Here is a 17,568-nt window from a genome sequence, read left to right on the forward strand (position 1 = left end):
CCCTACTCTGTGGAAACGTAGCCGAGGGTGCCAATCAGACTGAGCTACTGAGGTGAGGAGGGTAGAGTGTGGGGGAACTGCGTGTGGAGCCTGCATGTGCACGGGCTGGAGGAAGAAAGTGTCAGCAATGAACTCCAAGTTGTGGTTGCTCATGGAATTAGCAAAAAGTCAGTTTTAAATAAAAGCAACTGTATTTCTAAATGCATGAATAAATCTAAGATTTAATCAAACCCAAATTTGTGTTGTTAGGAACATAACTGAGAAAAACATAGCACCTGCTGAGGAAGAAGGTATTTCTACTGTTAGTGCCCTCTCCACTGCTCCACGGGCAGTTGCTCTACTTCTCTGCTGGAGCGTTTTTGTTTTAAAGATACATTTTATTTATTTGAAAGGCAGAGTGATGGCGAGAGGGAGAGAGAAAGCTCCCATCCACTGGTTCATTCCTCAAATGGCCGTAACCATCAGGGTTGGACCAGGTGGAAGCTGGGGGCTAGGAGCTCCACCCAGGTCTTCAGCATGGGTGGAGGGGGCCCAAGCTGCCTTCCCAGGCCGTTAGCAGGAGCTGAATAGGAAGTGGTGCAGCCAGGACTCAGGTTTAAGCCTGTGCTCCCATACAGGATGCTGCTGCATGAAGCAGCTAAACCCACTGCACCACAAAGTCAGTGCTGTAGAGATTTTTTTTAAGTTAATTAATTAATGAGTCACTTAAACCAAAGACTAGGCATGATTCTCTATAACTGTTTCCTCAGAAAGGTTGGTTTATAATACTGATTCTCTCCACATTTCTTTGAATTTGCTTCCTGTCAACCACTGTGAAGACAAGTAATAGAGAAAAAAAACAAAGGGTCAAGTAGAAGAAGAAAAAAACTGGGCCCAGCATAGTTTCTAAAAAAGACCACTGGGGCCGGCACTGTGGAGCTGTTAAGCCAACACTTACAATGTGAGCATCCCATATGGTCACTGGTTCGAGTCCCAGCTGCTCCACTTCTGATCCAGCTCCCTGCTAATGCACCTGGAGAAGCAGCAGCGGATGATCCAAATGCTTGGGCCCCTGCACCTGTGTGGGAGACCCGGAAGAAGCTCCTGGCTCCTAGCTTCAGATCAGCACAGCTCCAGCCATTACAGGCATAGGGGAGTGAACCAGTGCATGGAAGATCTCTCTGTCTCTCCCCCTCTCTCTATAACTCGTTCAAATAAATAAATACACCTTAAAAAAAAAAAAAGACAGAAGTGAGCATAGATTTATGACTTGAAAGTCTTTTTATCCAAATGTTAAGTTTATTCTAAATTTCCTCCTTTCCTTCCTTCTTCCTCCTTCCCCCTCCCTCCCTTCCTGCCTTTCCTTTTCTTTCTTCCCTTCTTTCCTCCCTCCCTCTCTTTCCTTCCTTTTCCCCTCTCTCTTTCTCTCCTTTTTCCCCCTCTCTCTTTTTCTCTCTTAGACAGAGACAGCTCCCTTCCACCGATTCACTCCCCAAATGCCCTGAGTGGTAGAGGCTAGGCAAGGCTGAAGCCCAGGAACTCCATCTGTGTCTGCCTTGTGGGTGGTAAGCATTCAGTTACGTTGGCCATCACCTACTGCCTTGCAGGGTGTGCATTAGCAGAATGCTGGTGTTGCGAGCAGAGCCAGGACAGAATTTTCTTTCTTTCTTTCTTTCTTTCTTTCTTTCTTTCTTTCTTTCTTTCTTTCTTTCTTTCTTTCTTTCTTTCTTTCTTTCTTTCTTTCTTTCTTTCTTTCTTTCTTTCTTTCTTTCTTTCTTTCTTTCTTTCTTTCTTTCTTTCTTTCTTTCTTTCTTTCTTTCTTTCTTTCTTTCTTTCTTTCTTTCTTTCTTTCTTTCTTTCTTTCTTTCTTTCTTTCTTTCTTTCTTTCTTTCTTTCTTTCTTTCTTTCTTTCTTTCTTTCTTTCTTTCTTTCTTTCTTTCTTTCTTTCTTTCTTTCTTTCTTTCTTTCTTTCTTTCTTTCTTTCTTTCTTTCTTTCTTTCTTTCTTTCTTTCTTTCTTTCTTTCTTTCTTTCTTTCTTTCTTTCTTTCTTTCTTTCTTTCTTTCTTTCTTTCTTTCTTTCTTTCTTTCTTTCTTTCTTACAGGCAGAGTGGACAGTGAGAGAGAGAGACAGAGAGAAAGGGCTTCCTTTGCTGTTGGTTCACCCTCCAATGGCCGCCACGGCTGGCTGCCGCGCTGTGGCCGGCGCACCGCGCTGATCCTATGGCAGGAGCCAGGTGCTTCTCCTGGTCTCCCGTGGGGTGCAGGGCCCAAGCACTTGGGCCATCCTCCACTGCCTTCCCGGGCCACAGCAGAGAGCTGGCCTGGAAAAAGAGCAACCGGGACAGAATCCGGCGCCCTGACCGGGACTAGAACCCAGTGTGCCGGCGCCGCTAGGCGGAGGATTAGCCTATTGAGCCGCAGCACCGGCCTAGGTCAGCATTTTTTAAAACAAAATTTGTAGCTAATTTTTAGAAAATAATGTTCTTTCCAAGGGAAGAAAGTATGGGCATTAAAATATATCTGGAATTATTTGGCTTTATTTTAAAATTTTGTATATTTATTTGAGAGGCAAAGAAACAGAGACGGGGGCGGGGGGAGAGTTCCCATCTGCTGGTTCATTTCTTGAGTGCCCGCAATGGCCAAGGCTGGGCTTGGCTAATGCCAGGAGCCAAGAACTCAATTGAGGTCTCCCGTGGGGGTGGTGGCAGGAACCCAATTACTTGAGCCATCGCAGGTACTTTCTAGGTCTACAGTGGTAGGAAGTTGGACTCAGGAACTAGTGCTAGATTTCCAACCCAGGTACTCTGTGGGAGGTGGGTAACTGTAAATGCCCACCTCTAACATTATCTTAGAAAATCCAGTTGACAAAGATCATTTTCTAAATACTGATCAGGAGCTGCCATTGCGGTCTAGCGGGTTAAGCCATAGTTTTTGACACTGGAATCCCACATGAACAACGGTTTGAGACTTGGCTGCTCCACTTACATTGCAGCTCCCTACTTGTGAAAGCAGTAGAAGATGGCCCAACTGCTTGGGCCTCTGCCACCCATGTGGGAGACCCAGATGAAGTTCCAGGCTCTTGGCTTCAGCGTAGCCCAGCCCTCGTTGTTGTAGCCATTTGGAGAGGAAAGATCTCTCTTTCTCTGTGTCTCCCTTTTTTTCTCTAATTCTGCATTTCAAATAAATTAAAAAAAATTTTAAAAACTGATTAAACAAGATTTAGATGAGATTTATCCGGCATTCTGGTGATTATTTGGTAGTCTTTGATCAAATAGATAGTTACTTTTACTTTGAAATAGGAATAATATGATGCCTAACTAAAAAAGAAAGTTCTCTTGTAATATAGCTGGCTTGCATTTTAGAGTAAGGCATTACCCTTACTACACCTCAAATTATGTTTAATACCCATATATCAATATTAACACTTTCATATTATTTATGCTAACTAGTTTTTAAAAATAAAATGCTATGGGAAAATTTAATTAATTTATTTAAATTTATTTGAAAGTCAGATAGAGAAAGAGAGAGTGAGCTTTAATGTACTGGTTCAGGCCCCAAATGCCCACAACATCCAGGCTGTATCAACTGAAGCTAGGAGCCAGGAACTTAATCTGGGTCTTTCACATGGCTAGAAGGCACCCAAGTACTTGAACCATCACCTGCAGTCTCCCAGGTACGTATTAAGTAAGATGAACTCAGGAACTGGAGCCAGGACCCAAACCCAGGTACTCTAATATGGGATGCACGTGTCCCAAACTTCGCCTTAACTGCTGTGCCAAATGCTTGCTTCCTCAAATAAAGTATCTTAAGTGTGGGATTAAATGAGTAGGAAAAATGCAATTTTGTTACCCAAAGAAGGTTACCATTTGCTATGATGTGGAATATGCATATTGTAATATGATAGAAATAAATTTTGATTCTCACTAGGGAGTACTGGAGAAAGGAATGACTTGGAAGAAGGCAACAGAGTTGAATATTATTAAGGTGACTATTTGTCCAGTTGGGCTAGGACAGTCCTCATTTACATTTGTTGCTTGTATAGATTTCACTCACAAGGTATCTTAGTTTGGATGATGGACATTAGTTGTTTTAGGAAGGATGGCACATGGGGGCCTGCGCTGGGACGTAGCAAGGTAAAGCCGCTGCCTGCAGTGCCGGCATCCCGTGTGGACACCAGTTGGAGTCCTGGCTGCTCCACTTCCAATCCAGCTCTCTGCTAAGGCATGGGAAAGCAGTAGAGGATGGCTCAAGTGCTTGGGTCCCTGCACCCATGTGGGAGACCTGGAAGGGGCTCCCTGCTCCTGGCTTCTGATCTGCAAAGCTCTGGCCGTTGCAGCCATCTGGGGAATGAACCAGTGGATGGAAGACCCCCCCCCCCCCGCCCCTCTGTAACTCTGCCTTTCAAATAAATAAATAAATCTTAAAAATTTTTAAAAAGATGGTACATGTTATCATGCATGGCATGTATTATCAGTGCATTTAAATTGCACTACGAATAATAGCTGACAGTTTTGAGTGTGCCAAGCACTGTGCACAAGCACTTTATGAGCATTGCCCCCTGTTGTTCTCTCAGTAGTCTACAGGGTAGTTTATAAATAAATAAATGCTTATGTCTCCCATTCTAGAGCAAAAGAAGCTCAAGTTCATGTTCATACGTGTTCACGAACTTGTCCAAAAAAGTCAGCAGCGAAATTTCTAATTCAAGCAGTTTTGTTTCAGAAGTCACACAAATAACATTATTTATTTTTCAAAAATGTATAGGACAAAAAAAAAAAAAAGAAAACATGTATAGGACATCTGAAATAAATTTAACCTTAACAGTTAACAAAAATGTACAGGATAGAAAAAAAGATTATCAAGCTTACACACCAGTCCTTCCCCCTACCACTGCTTATATGCAGTTTTGCTTTTATAGTTTCAGTTACCCTCAGAAAATCATGGTCTGAAAATATTAAATGGAAAATTCCAGAAATACACTTCATTAATTTTCAAGTTTATACCATTCTGAGTAGTGTGCTGAAATCAACCTACTCTGTCCTGCCCAGGACATGAATCATCTCTTTGTCCAGTGTGTCTGCACCGTATATGCTACCCAACCATTAATCACTGAATAGCTAAACTGGTTATCAGATCCACCATTGAAGTATCACAGTGCTTGTGTTCCAGTAACCCTTACTTAGTACACCAAAGCTATATCGCAATGCTTATATTGTTCAACTCCATTTTTTCATGTAGGCATTGTATCATCTCATATAACCTCAAGTTGAAGGCTAAGGACAACATAAGATATTTTGAGAGAGACCACATTTCACATAATTGTTATTTTTTTTATTTTATTGTTAGCTTTATCATAATCTCTTACTGTGCCTATATTTTAACTAAACTTCATCATCGTATGTATGTGCAGGAAAACATATATATAGATATGTGTGTGTGTGTATATATATATATATATATATAGTTCTTTGTCACTATCTGTGGTTTCAGGAATTCACTGGAGTTCTTTGAATGTGTCCCCTGCAGATAAGGGGGGAGAACTACTGTACTAGAGGAAAAAGATTTTAAAACTTTTCAGAAAGTTTTGCACAAATAGAGGCAGACTTTCCCTGTGATTCATAAAATAACACTGAAAACATGCTTGAAAGGTAGAACCACGGGAGCGTAACACTGATTCCTGCACGGGTGCTTCTTTTCACGCCCAAGAGTCTCCGCTCTCTAGCCTACCCTCCTACCCTCCTGGCAGCTCTGGCAGTGGCTAAGCTGAAAGTGACACAGGACATCACATTCCTATTAAAAATACATGGTACAATGCATCTTGACCTATTTGATCCAATGCTTCCAGACTTCTTTTGAATCTAACACTATTCTAAGTTGAAGATCTATTTTCCACAAACACCGCTTTGATAAAACCTTTGGCTTTAGGGGTTGAGAAAAGGAGAAAAGAATTGTCCCACACCTTTCCTTGCCTTCTGCTATCTTTTGTTTGGCTGGCATGTGTCAATGCCGGGGGACCCTTTTCAAGCGTTGTTTTTCGTGATTTGAGGGGCAGAGAGGGAGAGAGAGGGACGCTTCCATCTGCTGGCTAACTCCTTACATGTCTGAAACAGCTGAGACTAGCTGGAAGGCGGGACAGAAATTCCAACCAAGATTCCACATGGGTGGCAGAGACTCAGCTTGACCCATCACCTGTCACCTGCTGCCTCAGGGTGTGCATTAGCAGGACTCAGGAGCTGGAAACAGAACTCAAACCCAGTGTGATAGGGGATGCAGGTGGTCTAAACAGGTATCTTAAGCACTAGGCCAAATGCCCGCAAAACAGTAGATTGGCCCTTTCTTGGGGCTCATTCCCCTTAGTGGGTCCCTTGAGGCTTTCCTCCACAGGAAGCAGCTTACCTGCATCAGACAGTAATGACTTTCCTGAGCCCAGCCACTGGGAAGGAGAATCCCAAAGAAAAGATTCCCTTTCCCAGAGAATTATTTAGAGTCCCACAGTGGGGAAGATGAAGATGCCCTATCAGCAAAACATCTATTAGCTCGCTCTCTAAGTTGGTCCCAGATATCACTCAATCATTACAGACTCATAGGCAGCCTTGTTGAGGGTGCAGGGTGGGGGTAGGGGATTCAGCTCTTGTTTTGATCATAACCAAAAAGTTGAGTCCATCTTAGTTCAAGGTCCTATGGGAGGGTTTTCAACGGAAACTATTCAGTACAAGTATGGAACAGGAACACTTTGTAAAGAAGAACCAATGGAAGATTTAGCTGTATCTGTGTGTGCTGTTCATATGAATTATAACTAAGTAGTCAATGATGAGTAACACAAATGAGTCATTATTTCTGAGTATTGGATGCCTTGATCATATAACATCATTTCACTCTTCTGTATGAACACCAATGCAGAATTCAGAAGGGACTGCCAGCAAACCAGCTCACAGAACAGACAGCTCCTGATAAGTGTTTCCTGGCTTCCATCCTCTTAATGCTGGAGTTTGGGTAAGAGCAAGTTGGACGTAACAATCAAACGAAGGTTATTTCATTAACTATTCGCCTCTACTTTCCAAATAGTGCTCCAAGGAATGAAATCACATTTTCTCCTCTTATCTATCTACTCAGCATCAGCATATGTTCTCTCTACTTTTCCTTACCATCAAAAGCTGCTTTAGGGAGACCATCTGATGAATTAGGGATAAATAGGGCTTAAACCATTACTTTTCCTGGGATTATGGCTTTGGAGAAACAAACTACTCAAAGGGATAAAACTCTAATGGCAGAATTTCAGGTGAACTGGAGAAGGGGTTTTTGGTTATAGAGACTTTCTAATCCCAATGGTAATTAGCCAAGTTGATTCTGAGTGTTAGTTTAAGTCAAAAAGGCTAGAATCAGGGCAATCCTTATCCTAGATGTGGACTGGTCTTCTTTATTTAGGTTCTGGGGAAGGGTGTTAAGTTTATTTGTATCCGTGGTATCACATTTGTGTGTGGGGGGGGGGGGGACCCTGGAATGCCAAAGTCCTGCTGGTTGCTCACGGGTATGGGAGTCACTCCATCCTGGTATGCTTTAGGCGGGTGACATTTTTAGTTCAGAGCTATGCCACTAAGTTCTGATCAGACTCATTAGTTTTCCAAAGTGCGACAATTAAAAATAGCTTGTATAATATGCTAACTTTAGCTTCTTATGCAATGGTTACGATTAATATTCATATAAAATAGATACCGAGCTTGGTGTTACTAGCATACCTGCCTGCTTGCCATTCCTTAGCTTCCAGTTTATGCTCTAGCCTCTCTGTTTCAGCACTAAATGTACCTGTACATTTTGGTGCTAATTTTCAACTTAGGCTCTACACCAAGGGACTAATACCTGTGTCAATGCCAGCAGTTCTGGGAGCAGTGACAATGTTCCCATCCCTTAAAAGCTGACCGGAGTTATCTCCAGTGTTTGTCACTTGTGCACAACTCATTTAGGTAAGTAATTCTTTGTGCACTTTATGAATTCTTCCCTTTGGATGCAGGCCAAGAATTGTCTGTAGGGCATATAGCTCTTTACTCAAACTTGATAATAAGCAATTATCTCTGGAATACAGACGGAAGACCTGAACCAGTGCCTCCGGGGACCTGGGGCCCAAAGCACCATCGCTGTACACAGTGAAGCAGAGCAGAGGCGGGGGTGGAGGGAAGGTCTCCCCGTACCCATTCCGCTCCTCCTCCGGGTAAAACAAGGCCGTCTGTCAACATATTTAATGCGGCAACTGCAACAACTGTGCAATATTATGGCTCACGCTCTCTATGCCGTATGTGTTGACAGGACGCTAAAGAGTCTCTCTCTAAACGCAAAAGCCGCCAGGATGAATTACGAGGGCCAGCGCAAGCCAACCGCTGCGCCACCGAAACCACTGGGCTGGGGAGCCTGCGTCGCCTTCAGAGGGCAGCCGGCGTTTCTTCTAACAAAGGCGCGAGCTCGAGGCAATTTCGCGGGCCATTTTCCCCCGGCCAGCGCCAGCTTTGTCTCCGCGCCGGTGCGAGGCCGAACCCTGGAGGAGCCCCAGCTGCGCGGCGGGGCCAGCGAGCGAGCGAGGGCTGGCGTGGGAAGCTCGGCTGGGCCGCTGCGGCGGCGGCTTGCAACCCGAGCGTGCCATTACAAGAAGTTGGAGTGCAGCGGCCGCAGCGGATACCTGCTGCCTGCAAATCGGGGCTGGACTCGAACAGCCCCCGGCGCACCGGCCGCTGTGTACAAAGAAACTCAACCGGCCAGCGCGGCGGCGGCGGCCTGAGGGCTCTGCGTTCCCGGGCCGAGGTCGGCGGCGTCGTCTGCGTTCGCCACGGGCTGGGGAGCCGGCGTGCGCGGGGGGTCACGGAGCCCGCAGGCAGGCCCCCGGGGACCGGCGCCCGAGCGGGCCTCACGCCGCGCCCGGCACGCGAACCCGCGGACGGCGGGGCCCCTCCCCCCAGGCCCCGCCGCCCCCCGCCGCCGACGTCGGCCGCGCGGCCCCCGCGCGCGCGCGCGCGCTGACTGGCTCGCGCCGGCCTCCGGCCCGGCTGTGGGCGGTTGGGGCGCAGCCCGCGGGAGGCCGCCCCGCCCCCTCCGCCGCGCGGCCGCGCGCAGCCTCTCCCCCCTCGCCGGCGGGGCGGTGGCGCCGTAGCCTCCGCCGCGGCCTGCGCGGCGGTCACTCCCCTGCGCCCCAGCCCCACTCCTCCTCCTCCTCCTCCTCCTCCTCGTCGCTCTCCGCTCCCTCCCGCCGGGCCCCTCCCCTCGCCGTCTCTCGCCCGAGCGAAGGTGGCGCGGCGGCGCGGGACGCAGCCTCGGCCCCCGCCGCGGCCCCGCGAACTCGTGAGGAGGACCGGGCTGCCGCCCACCCCAGCCCCGCGCCCCGTGCGGCCGCCGCCGCCGCCGCCGGGGAAGAAGCAGCAGCAGGGGAGTGGCGGCGCGGCGGCGGGAAAGCGAGAGGCGGGCGAGCAGGGAACGCTGCGAGGAACGGACAGAAGGACGGCCGGCCCGACGAGGGCGCCGCCATCGAGCCTGCCCGGCCCCTCGGCTCCGGGCGGCGGCGGCGGCGCGGGCGAAGGGCGCGGCAGGCGCTAGCGAGACAATAACCGGCCGCTCGGCTCTGGGGGCGGCGGCGAGGAGCAGGGCCGGCCTAGCGCGGCCGCGGCCCGCCGAGCGCCCGGGCGGCGTCTCGGCCGCCGCCGCCGCCGTCGGGGGCGCGGGGCGCGCGGGGCCCGGCCGACGGCGCCTCCCCTCCCCCTCCGCGGCGCGCGCGCTGGGGTTCCGGGTTCCCCTGGACGGAGCTGGCTCCTGCCTTGCGCCGAGGCAGGAAGTGAGTTTCGCACGGCAATTCCGGGCGGTGTCACGAGTGAAAAAGTTTTTTTTTTTTTTTTTCCTCCTCCTCTCGGCGGAGATCCTAGTTGGGGCTGGGAAACTCCTGCAAACTCGAGACCAGGAAGCCAGCCCGCATCCCAACCCCCACCCGGGCAGCCTACTCTGCTGCTGCGGGCGGCCGCTGCACATCCGTTCTCACCGGAGAGACTCGGCTGGATGCGAAGTGACTAACGCGGGCGAGGGAATCATGGGCAGCGAAGCCTGGAAAAAGCAGCCCTGAGACGCCGTCCGGCCGAAAGGTAATTTTCGCGAGAAGCGTCTGGAAGACACACAGTGCACGGACCGGAAAAGGGGCGATCCTTTTGCCCAAGTTTCCGTCAGTTCTTTGCTCGGATCGGAGCGCACAGTGTTCTAGGTGGTGAAGTGGGAGAGCTGTGTGTGTTTTGTTTTGTTTTGTTTTTTAAGCCCCGGTCTGCCATCTGGGCTGTGGTTTGTGTAGAAGCGATGGTAAGAATGCAGTGGGACGGGAAGTTTGGGCCGCCTGGAGAAAGAGTGCCTTTGTTGAGCGCGAGCTCCAGAAGTTTTCGTTTTCTGGAGCCTCTGCGAGGTGTGCGAAGCTCCTGTCTGGCGACTTGGTTGGGAGGAAAGTTCCGTCGATTTGCGGCTGTTGAGATGGCTGCCGCGTTTGTTTGTGCTGATAGCGATGGTTTTGGCTTTGGAGTTCATCGCGCAGAGACTGTTTTTGGTTCAGAGCCTTGTTGCGTCTAGTTTATTGGATTTTAGGGACAAGCAACTTTTTGCCAGCTTTAGTTTTCAGGGCAGGTAATGTTTTTTTTTTTTTTCACGTGTGTTAACTTGTCCTTTTCAGGTGTTGACTCCTAAAATATTTCCTTCATTAATTGAAAGCAAGCGTCTGCTAGACTTTTCTTGTGACTGAACCATTAGGATGGAGAAGGAGGGAGTGAGGATTACAGATGAAGGTGTGTAATTAAAACGCAGCTTGATTTGCTCGGACCGCCGTGCAGGTCAGCACTGACTATGTAGGGAGGGAAGTAAAACGCTTCAAAGATTTTCTTGGGAACCACACTGATTGGGATATAAAAAAAGCTGTGCCTTTGAATACTAGGATATTTAGATTTTTGTGTTGGCCCAAATGTTTCGTTCGGTTCGGCCTAATAAGGGAGAGGAACTTAGTGTGGGGCAGGACTCCGTGAAGCGTGACAGACCTACTAGCAGCAGGCAGAGCTCTGAACACCTCTGAGCCAATGGGTAGACTTCCTAGAGTCAACGCGTTTGGGTCATGGCAAACCCACTCCCTGCTTTCAGCGGCGTTTTAGTGTCTTAAGTTTATTTTTTTCCCCAGTACTTTTGTGGTAAAGGTAGTGAAAAAATATTGTATTTGTGAGTAAATGCTAAGAAAATATGATCATCTGTGGAATCATTTTAATATAAATCGATGCCTAGTTTATCAAATACTAGCAAAGTAATTACTGTAAACCCCAGGAGAAAGAGCTGACTTCCGTTCAGAGAGAAAAGGTAAATTTTAAAATCAGGATCAAATTATTTCACAACTTGATCTTTGCTACTTCGTCTTTTAAAAGTACTTTTCAAAATGGGAGACTTTTAACTGTATTGCTTTTTTTTTTTCTGAGAGCGTGATTTCTGTTTTTTTTTTTAATTGTGAACCATCATATAATTCCTTTTAAGCCAAATTAGCCTTATCAAGGAATTTAAAGTGCACAGCTGATCTACTTTATGAATTCAGACCATGTATTAGGCAGCAAAGGAGGTTATTGTTGGGCATCTGAAAGAATGGAACAAAATAAATGACATTGAACTTCAGTTTCCTTATATGGTTCATACTTGGCCTCAGAGCAACAAAGCCATAATAGAGCAAGTTTGACCCAGAATTACCACTTTACAAAGGTATTTGTGTTCATAAATTTTATGTAAAAATTATTGTAGCACCTGATAATGACTAAACACCTGGTTTTTGATAAAGTTCTTGGTTTCCCCCCTCCTCCTGGAGAAGAATGGTATGTTTGCAGGCAGGCAACACATTTTTAAAAATGAGGTGTTAACTTTTGTAATTATCTTTGGTTCCTTTTTACCTCTTAATGATGCATAACTTTCTTTGTGGTTTACTTAAAATTCTGTTACTTAGCATTAACAGACTAAATTTTAGGTTTTGCACTGTTGAACTGTATATTCCAAAATTTTGTTTAAAATGTGAGGTTTGAAGAGATGTTTAGAAAAGCAGTCAGTTAAAATATTTTAAGTGACTTCAGGATCTGGGTATTCTTAGTGTTGTATAGACTTTCTTAGGATAAATTATGTGTTTACTTATTTGCACAGAATACAATTTAAAAGATATGTTTGTTGAAGGTAATCATGAGTTTTCAGAACTTCCACCAATTCAAAGTACTAAGTTACAGAATCACTTTGCCGCTTGAGGTTAAACTGTAACAAAAATTTATGTATAAAAAGCTTACAGAGGTTCAAATATGGGAGCCAGATTTTCATTGTGTGCTGTTAATTAAGTGATGACTATAGAGACGTATCATTGGTAAATCACTAAAATTCAGTTACTTTTGACCTTGATGATGTTGAAGTATTGGTAATAAATGATAGCTTCTTTTTTCATTTTTCAAAGATTTTATTTATTTGAAAGGTAAAATTACAGAGAGGCAGAGAAGTCTTCCATCCACTGGTTCACTCCCCAAATGGCTGCAGTGGCTAGAGCTGGACTGATCTGAAGCCAGGAGCCAGGATCTTCTTCCAGGTCTCCCACTCTGGTGTAGTCCAAGGACTTGGGACATCCTCTGATGCTTTCCCAGGCATACTGACAGGGAGCTTCTTCTGAGTCTCCCACATAGGTGCAGGGGCCCAATGACTTGGGCCATCTTCTGCTTTCCCAGGCCAAAGCAGAGAGCTGGATCAGAAGTGGAGCAGCTGGGACTCGAACTGGCGCCCATATGGGATCACAGCCAGTACTGCAGAGGTGGCTTGCTATGTCACAGCGCCGGCCCCCTCTATTTTGTTTGTAAAACAGAGTTACAGAGAGGCACAGGCAGAGAAAGCGAGATCTCCCATCTGCTCTTTCACTCCCTAAATGGCTGCAATAACCAGAGTTGGGCTGATCGGAAGCCAGGAGCCAGGAGTTTCTTTCCAGTCGCCCACATGGTACAAGGGCCCAAGCACTTAGGCCATTTCCTACTGTTTTCCCAGGCCATAGCAGAGAGCTGGATTGAAAGTGGAGCAGGGGCTGGGACTGTGGCACAGCAGGTAAAGCCGCCGCCGGCATTGCCGGTATCCCAGATGGGTGCTGGTTCGAGTCCTGGCTACTCCACTTTGAATCCAGCTCTCTACTGTGGCCTGGGAATGCAGTGGAAGATCTTTGGGCTCCTGCACCTGCGTGGGAGACCCGGAAGAAGCTCCTGACTCCTGGCTGTTGCGGTCAATTGGTGAGTGAACCAGTGGATGGAAGATCTTCCCTCCCTCCCTCTCTCCCTCTCTGCCTCTGTGCCTCTCCTCTCGTTGTGTAACTCTTGACTTTCAAGTAAAATAAGTTAATGTTAAAAAGTGGAGCAGCTGGGACTTGAATCAGCACTCATGGGTGCTGGCATTGCAGGTGGCATTTTTACTCACTACACCACAGCACTGGCCCCTGGCTTCCTATTTTTGTAGTTAGGTTTGTTTACTTCCTCTATTTTTTCCATATTGGTCTCTTGTTTCTTATTTGTATTTTTTTTTCCTCTCTTTTCCAAGCTTTATCAGACTATGTTTTTCCCTTAAATAAACTGTTCATAACATGCAGTATAAGTGTACTTAATCAGACCCATTTAATTCTTTTTTTTTTTTTTAATATATTTATTTGAAAGGAGAGGGAGAAGGAAAGAGAGAGTGAGGGATCTGTCCCCTGGTTCACTCTCCAAATGACTGTGGTGGCCAGGGCTGGACCAGGCTGAAGCCTGGAGTTTCATCCAAGTCTTCCACGTGTACGCAGGGGCCCTGGGGCCACCCTCTCCTGCTTTCCCAGGCATATAGTAAGGAGCTGGGTTGGAAGTGGAGCAGCTGCATGGGTTGCTGACATCATAGATGATGACTTAACCCATTGAATTCTGAATATTCTTTTTGCATTCCAGCTCAGTGTACATAACTGTAATTAAGCTTGATATTAATGTATACTTTTTTTATTTGAATTTCATTTTTCAATTATCTTGTTCATCCTTAATGTCCCCAGAATTAACTGTTTCGGTCATATCAGGTCATATATTCTTACATGTTAAGACCCTCTATAACCCCCTTCTACCTTATGCTTTTGATCTCTTTAAACATACAAACACTGCTCTGCACTTTCCATTTTCCTTTTTGCTCCTGTCTCTTTTCCTACCTCTCAAGTTGGATGTCTTTTTTGTTTGTGTCTAAAATTTACAGTTGTCTTCTGCTTTCATGAAATAAGTGCACTGGAACTCTGTCACATTCTTTATTGTCACTTCAAATTTTGTTCCTGACACCATGGGTAAAGACCTTCCTTACCAGTCTTTATAATTGAAAGTATATGACATTAAAAAATATCTGAAACTTAATAAAATAAGCTACTTATCTGGATATTATTTATACATCTATGACTTTAGATATATATAGAGTGTAGTAGAGGGGCCACACTGTGGTGTAGCAGATAAAGCCACCACCTGAAGTGCCAGCACCCCATATGGGCACTGGTCCTGGCTGCCCGGCTGCTTCATATCTGATCCAGCTCTCTTCTATGGCCTGGGAAAGCAGTGGAAGATGGCCCAAGTGCTTGGGCCCCTGCACCCATGTGGAAGACCTGAAAGAAGCTCTATTGTGGCCATTTAGGGAGTGAACCAGTGGATGGAAGACCTCTCTTTTTCTGCCTCTGTAACTCCACCTTTCAAATAAATAAAATAAGTAATTCTTAAAAGAATGTAGAAGAACTAGAAATACCTTAAAAAGGACATCTTAAGTGATCAAAACAAGCATAATAAAGTCTTGAGCATTATTCATAAATATATTATTCGAAGTCCATTTACTTTTGTAGTGAGGTGTTTCTTGCCTTTTTGGTGTCTTGGAAGTGATGAGAAAAGTAAATTAACAGCATTATAAGATTGTGAAAATAAGACATGATAGTAAAGTTATAGAAAAATGGAAGGCAAATGGAATAATTCAGAAAATACAGATGCTCTTAACTTGTGGCAGGGTTACATCCCAGTAAACCCATTGTAATTTGAAAGTACTGTTAAGTCAAAAAGGCATTTGATACACCTAACCTGCCAAACTTCATGAGTTAGCCTAGTCTACCTTAAATGTGCTCAGAATTCTTACATTAGCCTATAGTTGTGCAGAATCACCTAATACAAGCCTATTTTAGAATGAAGTGTTGGTTATCCTGTGTAGTTCATTGAATACCTGTATGCAGAAAACTCTGGTGACACAGTATTTTGTAGAATGTTGGTTGTTTCTCCTCATGATTGTGTAGCCAGCTGCTGTGGTTTACTGCTGCCCAGTGTCGTCAGAGATTATTGTGCTGCATGTTGCTAACCAGGGAAAAGATCAGAATTCAAATTTTGTTTTAAAGATTTTATTTATTTGAAAGAGTTATATATAGAGAGGAAGAGACAGAGCTTCTATCCACTGGTTCATTCCCCAGATGTCCGCAGCAGTCATGGCTGGACCAGGCAGAAGCCTGGAGCTAGGAGCTTCATGTGAATCTCCCACGTGGACGCAGGGACCCAAACACTTGGGCCACCTTCCTCTGCTTTCCCAGGCCACTAAAGGGAGCTGTATTGGAAGAGGAGCAGCCAGGACAAAAACCAGCGCCCATATAGGATGCTGGTGTCCCAGGCTGTGGCTTTACATGCTATGGCAAAACCATGGCCCCAGAATTCAAATTTTGAAGTGAAATGTATGGCTTTCGCACAATCAGAGTAAAAAAAAAATAAATGATAGGTCAGAACATCAGTAGAATAGTCTGGGACAACTTTGAGCAGAGTGCCTTACATATTTCATTTGCTTGTTGGAGGATTCATTCCGTTACGGTGTAGGAGCCCTAAGGCCATTGTTCTTACACATTTTGGTCTTAGAATCCCTTGATACTTTTATAAGTTATTGAGGACTCCCAAGAGTTTTGGTGTATGTGAGTTATCAATCAGATTTCTTTTTATTAGAAATGAAAACAAATTTAAAAATTAAATATTACAAGCCACTGCATGTTAACACTGTTTTAATAAGAACTATTTTGCTAAATTAAATATGGTTGTTCCTGATATCTGTGCATGGTTGATTCCAGAACACCCTTTCTATTTGGGAATAGCAAAATCTTTGGATGTTCAAATCCCTTATATAAAATGACAAGGTGGGCTGAGCTTTTGGCCAAGAGGTTAAGATAGATACCTGCATCCCATATTGGAGTGCTTGGAGTTACCTCTTTACTCTGGGTCCTGAGTCCAGCGTCTTGGCAGTGCAGACCCTGGGAAGCAACAGGTGATGACTCAAGTAGTTTTGTCCTTGCCCCCCACAAGGGAGGCCTTAATTGAGCTCAGATCTCCTTCCCTGGTCAGCTCCGGCTGTTCAGGCAATTGGGGAGTGAACTAGCAGGGAGAAACTTAATATCTCTGTCTCAAATAAAAATTAAACAATACATACAATGGCACAGTATTTGTATATAACCTATACCATTCCTCCTGTATACTTTGAATCATATCTGTATTACTTATAATAGTATGTCAATACTCGTAGTTGTTATCTTGCATTTGTTTAGAGGGTAGTGACAAAAAAGAAAATATTGCCCATTTTCAGTACAGGTACATTCCCCCCTGCCACATTGTGTGGAAAGGGAGGAATATTTTCATTGTCTTTTTAAAAATCTATTTATTTATTTATTTATTTGACAGGCAGAGTGGACAGTGAGAGAGACAGAGAGAAAGGTCTTCCTTTGCCGTTGGTTCACCCCCTAGTGGCTGCTGAAGCTGGTGCACTGCGGCCAGTGCACTGCGCCGATCCGATCCGATCCGAAGCCAGGAGCCAGGTGCCTCTCCTGTTCTCCCATGCAGGTGCAGGGCCCAAGCACTTGGGCCATCCTCTGCTGCACTCCTGGGCCACAGCAGGGAGCTGGCCTGGAAGAGGGGCAACCGGGACAGAATCCAGTGCCCCGACCGGGACTAGAACCCGGTGTGCCGGAGGATTAGCCTATTTAGCTGTGGCGCCGGCCCATTTATTTATTTGAAAGAGTTACAGAGAGAGAGGAGAGGCAGAGAAAGAAAGGTGTTCCATCTGCTGGGTCACTCCCCAGTTGGCTGCAACGCCTGGAGCTGCGCTGATCCAAAGCCTGGAGCCAGGAGCTTCTTCCGGGTCTCCCATGTGGGTGCAGGGGCCTAAGGACTTGGGCAATCTACTGCTTTCCCAGGCCATAACAGAGAGCTGGATTGAAAGTAGAACAGGCAGGACTCGAACCAGTGCCCATATGGAATGCTGGCACAGCAGGCCGGGGCTTTAACCTGCAGCACCACAGCGCCGACCCCTATTTTCATAGTCTTTAGTTTATTGTGGATACTCTTTGATACAAAATTTGATGAGTAGTAGTTTTTTTTGTTTGTTTGTTTTTACAGTATTTATTTTCTGTTTTATTTGAAAGGCAGAGAGACAGATCTTCCATCTGCTGGTTCACTCTAAATGCCCATAACAGGGAGGGCTGGGTCAGGCTGGGTCTCCTACATGGGTGGCAGGGACCCAAGTACTTGAGCCATCACCTGCTTCATC

General features: G+C 45.9%; 1 protein-coding gene across 50 annotated transcripts in view; it reads left to right on the top strand.

Moving 5' to 3' along the window:
- The first annotated feature begins 9,187 nt into the window (after nt 1-9,187).
- The window catches only part of ERBIN (erbb2 interacting protein), a 133,737-nt gene continuing 125,356 nt past the window's right edge, over nt 9,188-17,568 (top strand). For 14 of the 50 annotated variants that reach the window (XM_051853682.3, XM_051853686.3, XM_051853689.3 and 11 more), the window contains exons 1-2: nt 9,761-10,088; nt 10,658-10,769. In XM_051853682.3, coding sequence (XP_051709642.3) covers nt 10,764-10,769 — 6 coding nt within the window. In that variant the 5' untranslated portion in view covers nt 9,761-10,088; nt 10,658-10,763. Of the gene's footprint in view, nt 10,297-10,657; nt 10,770-17,568 lie in introns of all 50 variants that reach the window. The other 36 variants (XM_051853685.3, XM_070056775.2, XM_070056778.2 and 33 more) reach the window with 7 other exon arrangements.

Source organism: Oryctolagus cuniculus, chromosome 14 (assembly GCF_051225735.1).
Source record: "Oryctolagus cuniculus isolate XC-2025 breed Fujian yellow rabbit chromosome 14, ASM5122573v1, whole genome shotgun sequence".
NCBI classification, from domain to species: Eukaryota; Metazoa; Chordata; class Mammalia; order Lagomorpha; family Leporidae; genus Oryctolagus; species Oryctolagus cuniculus.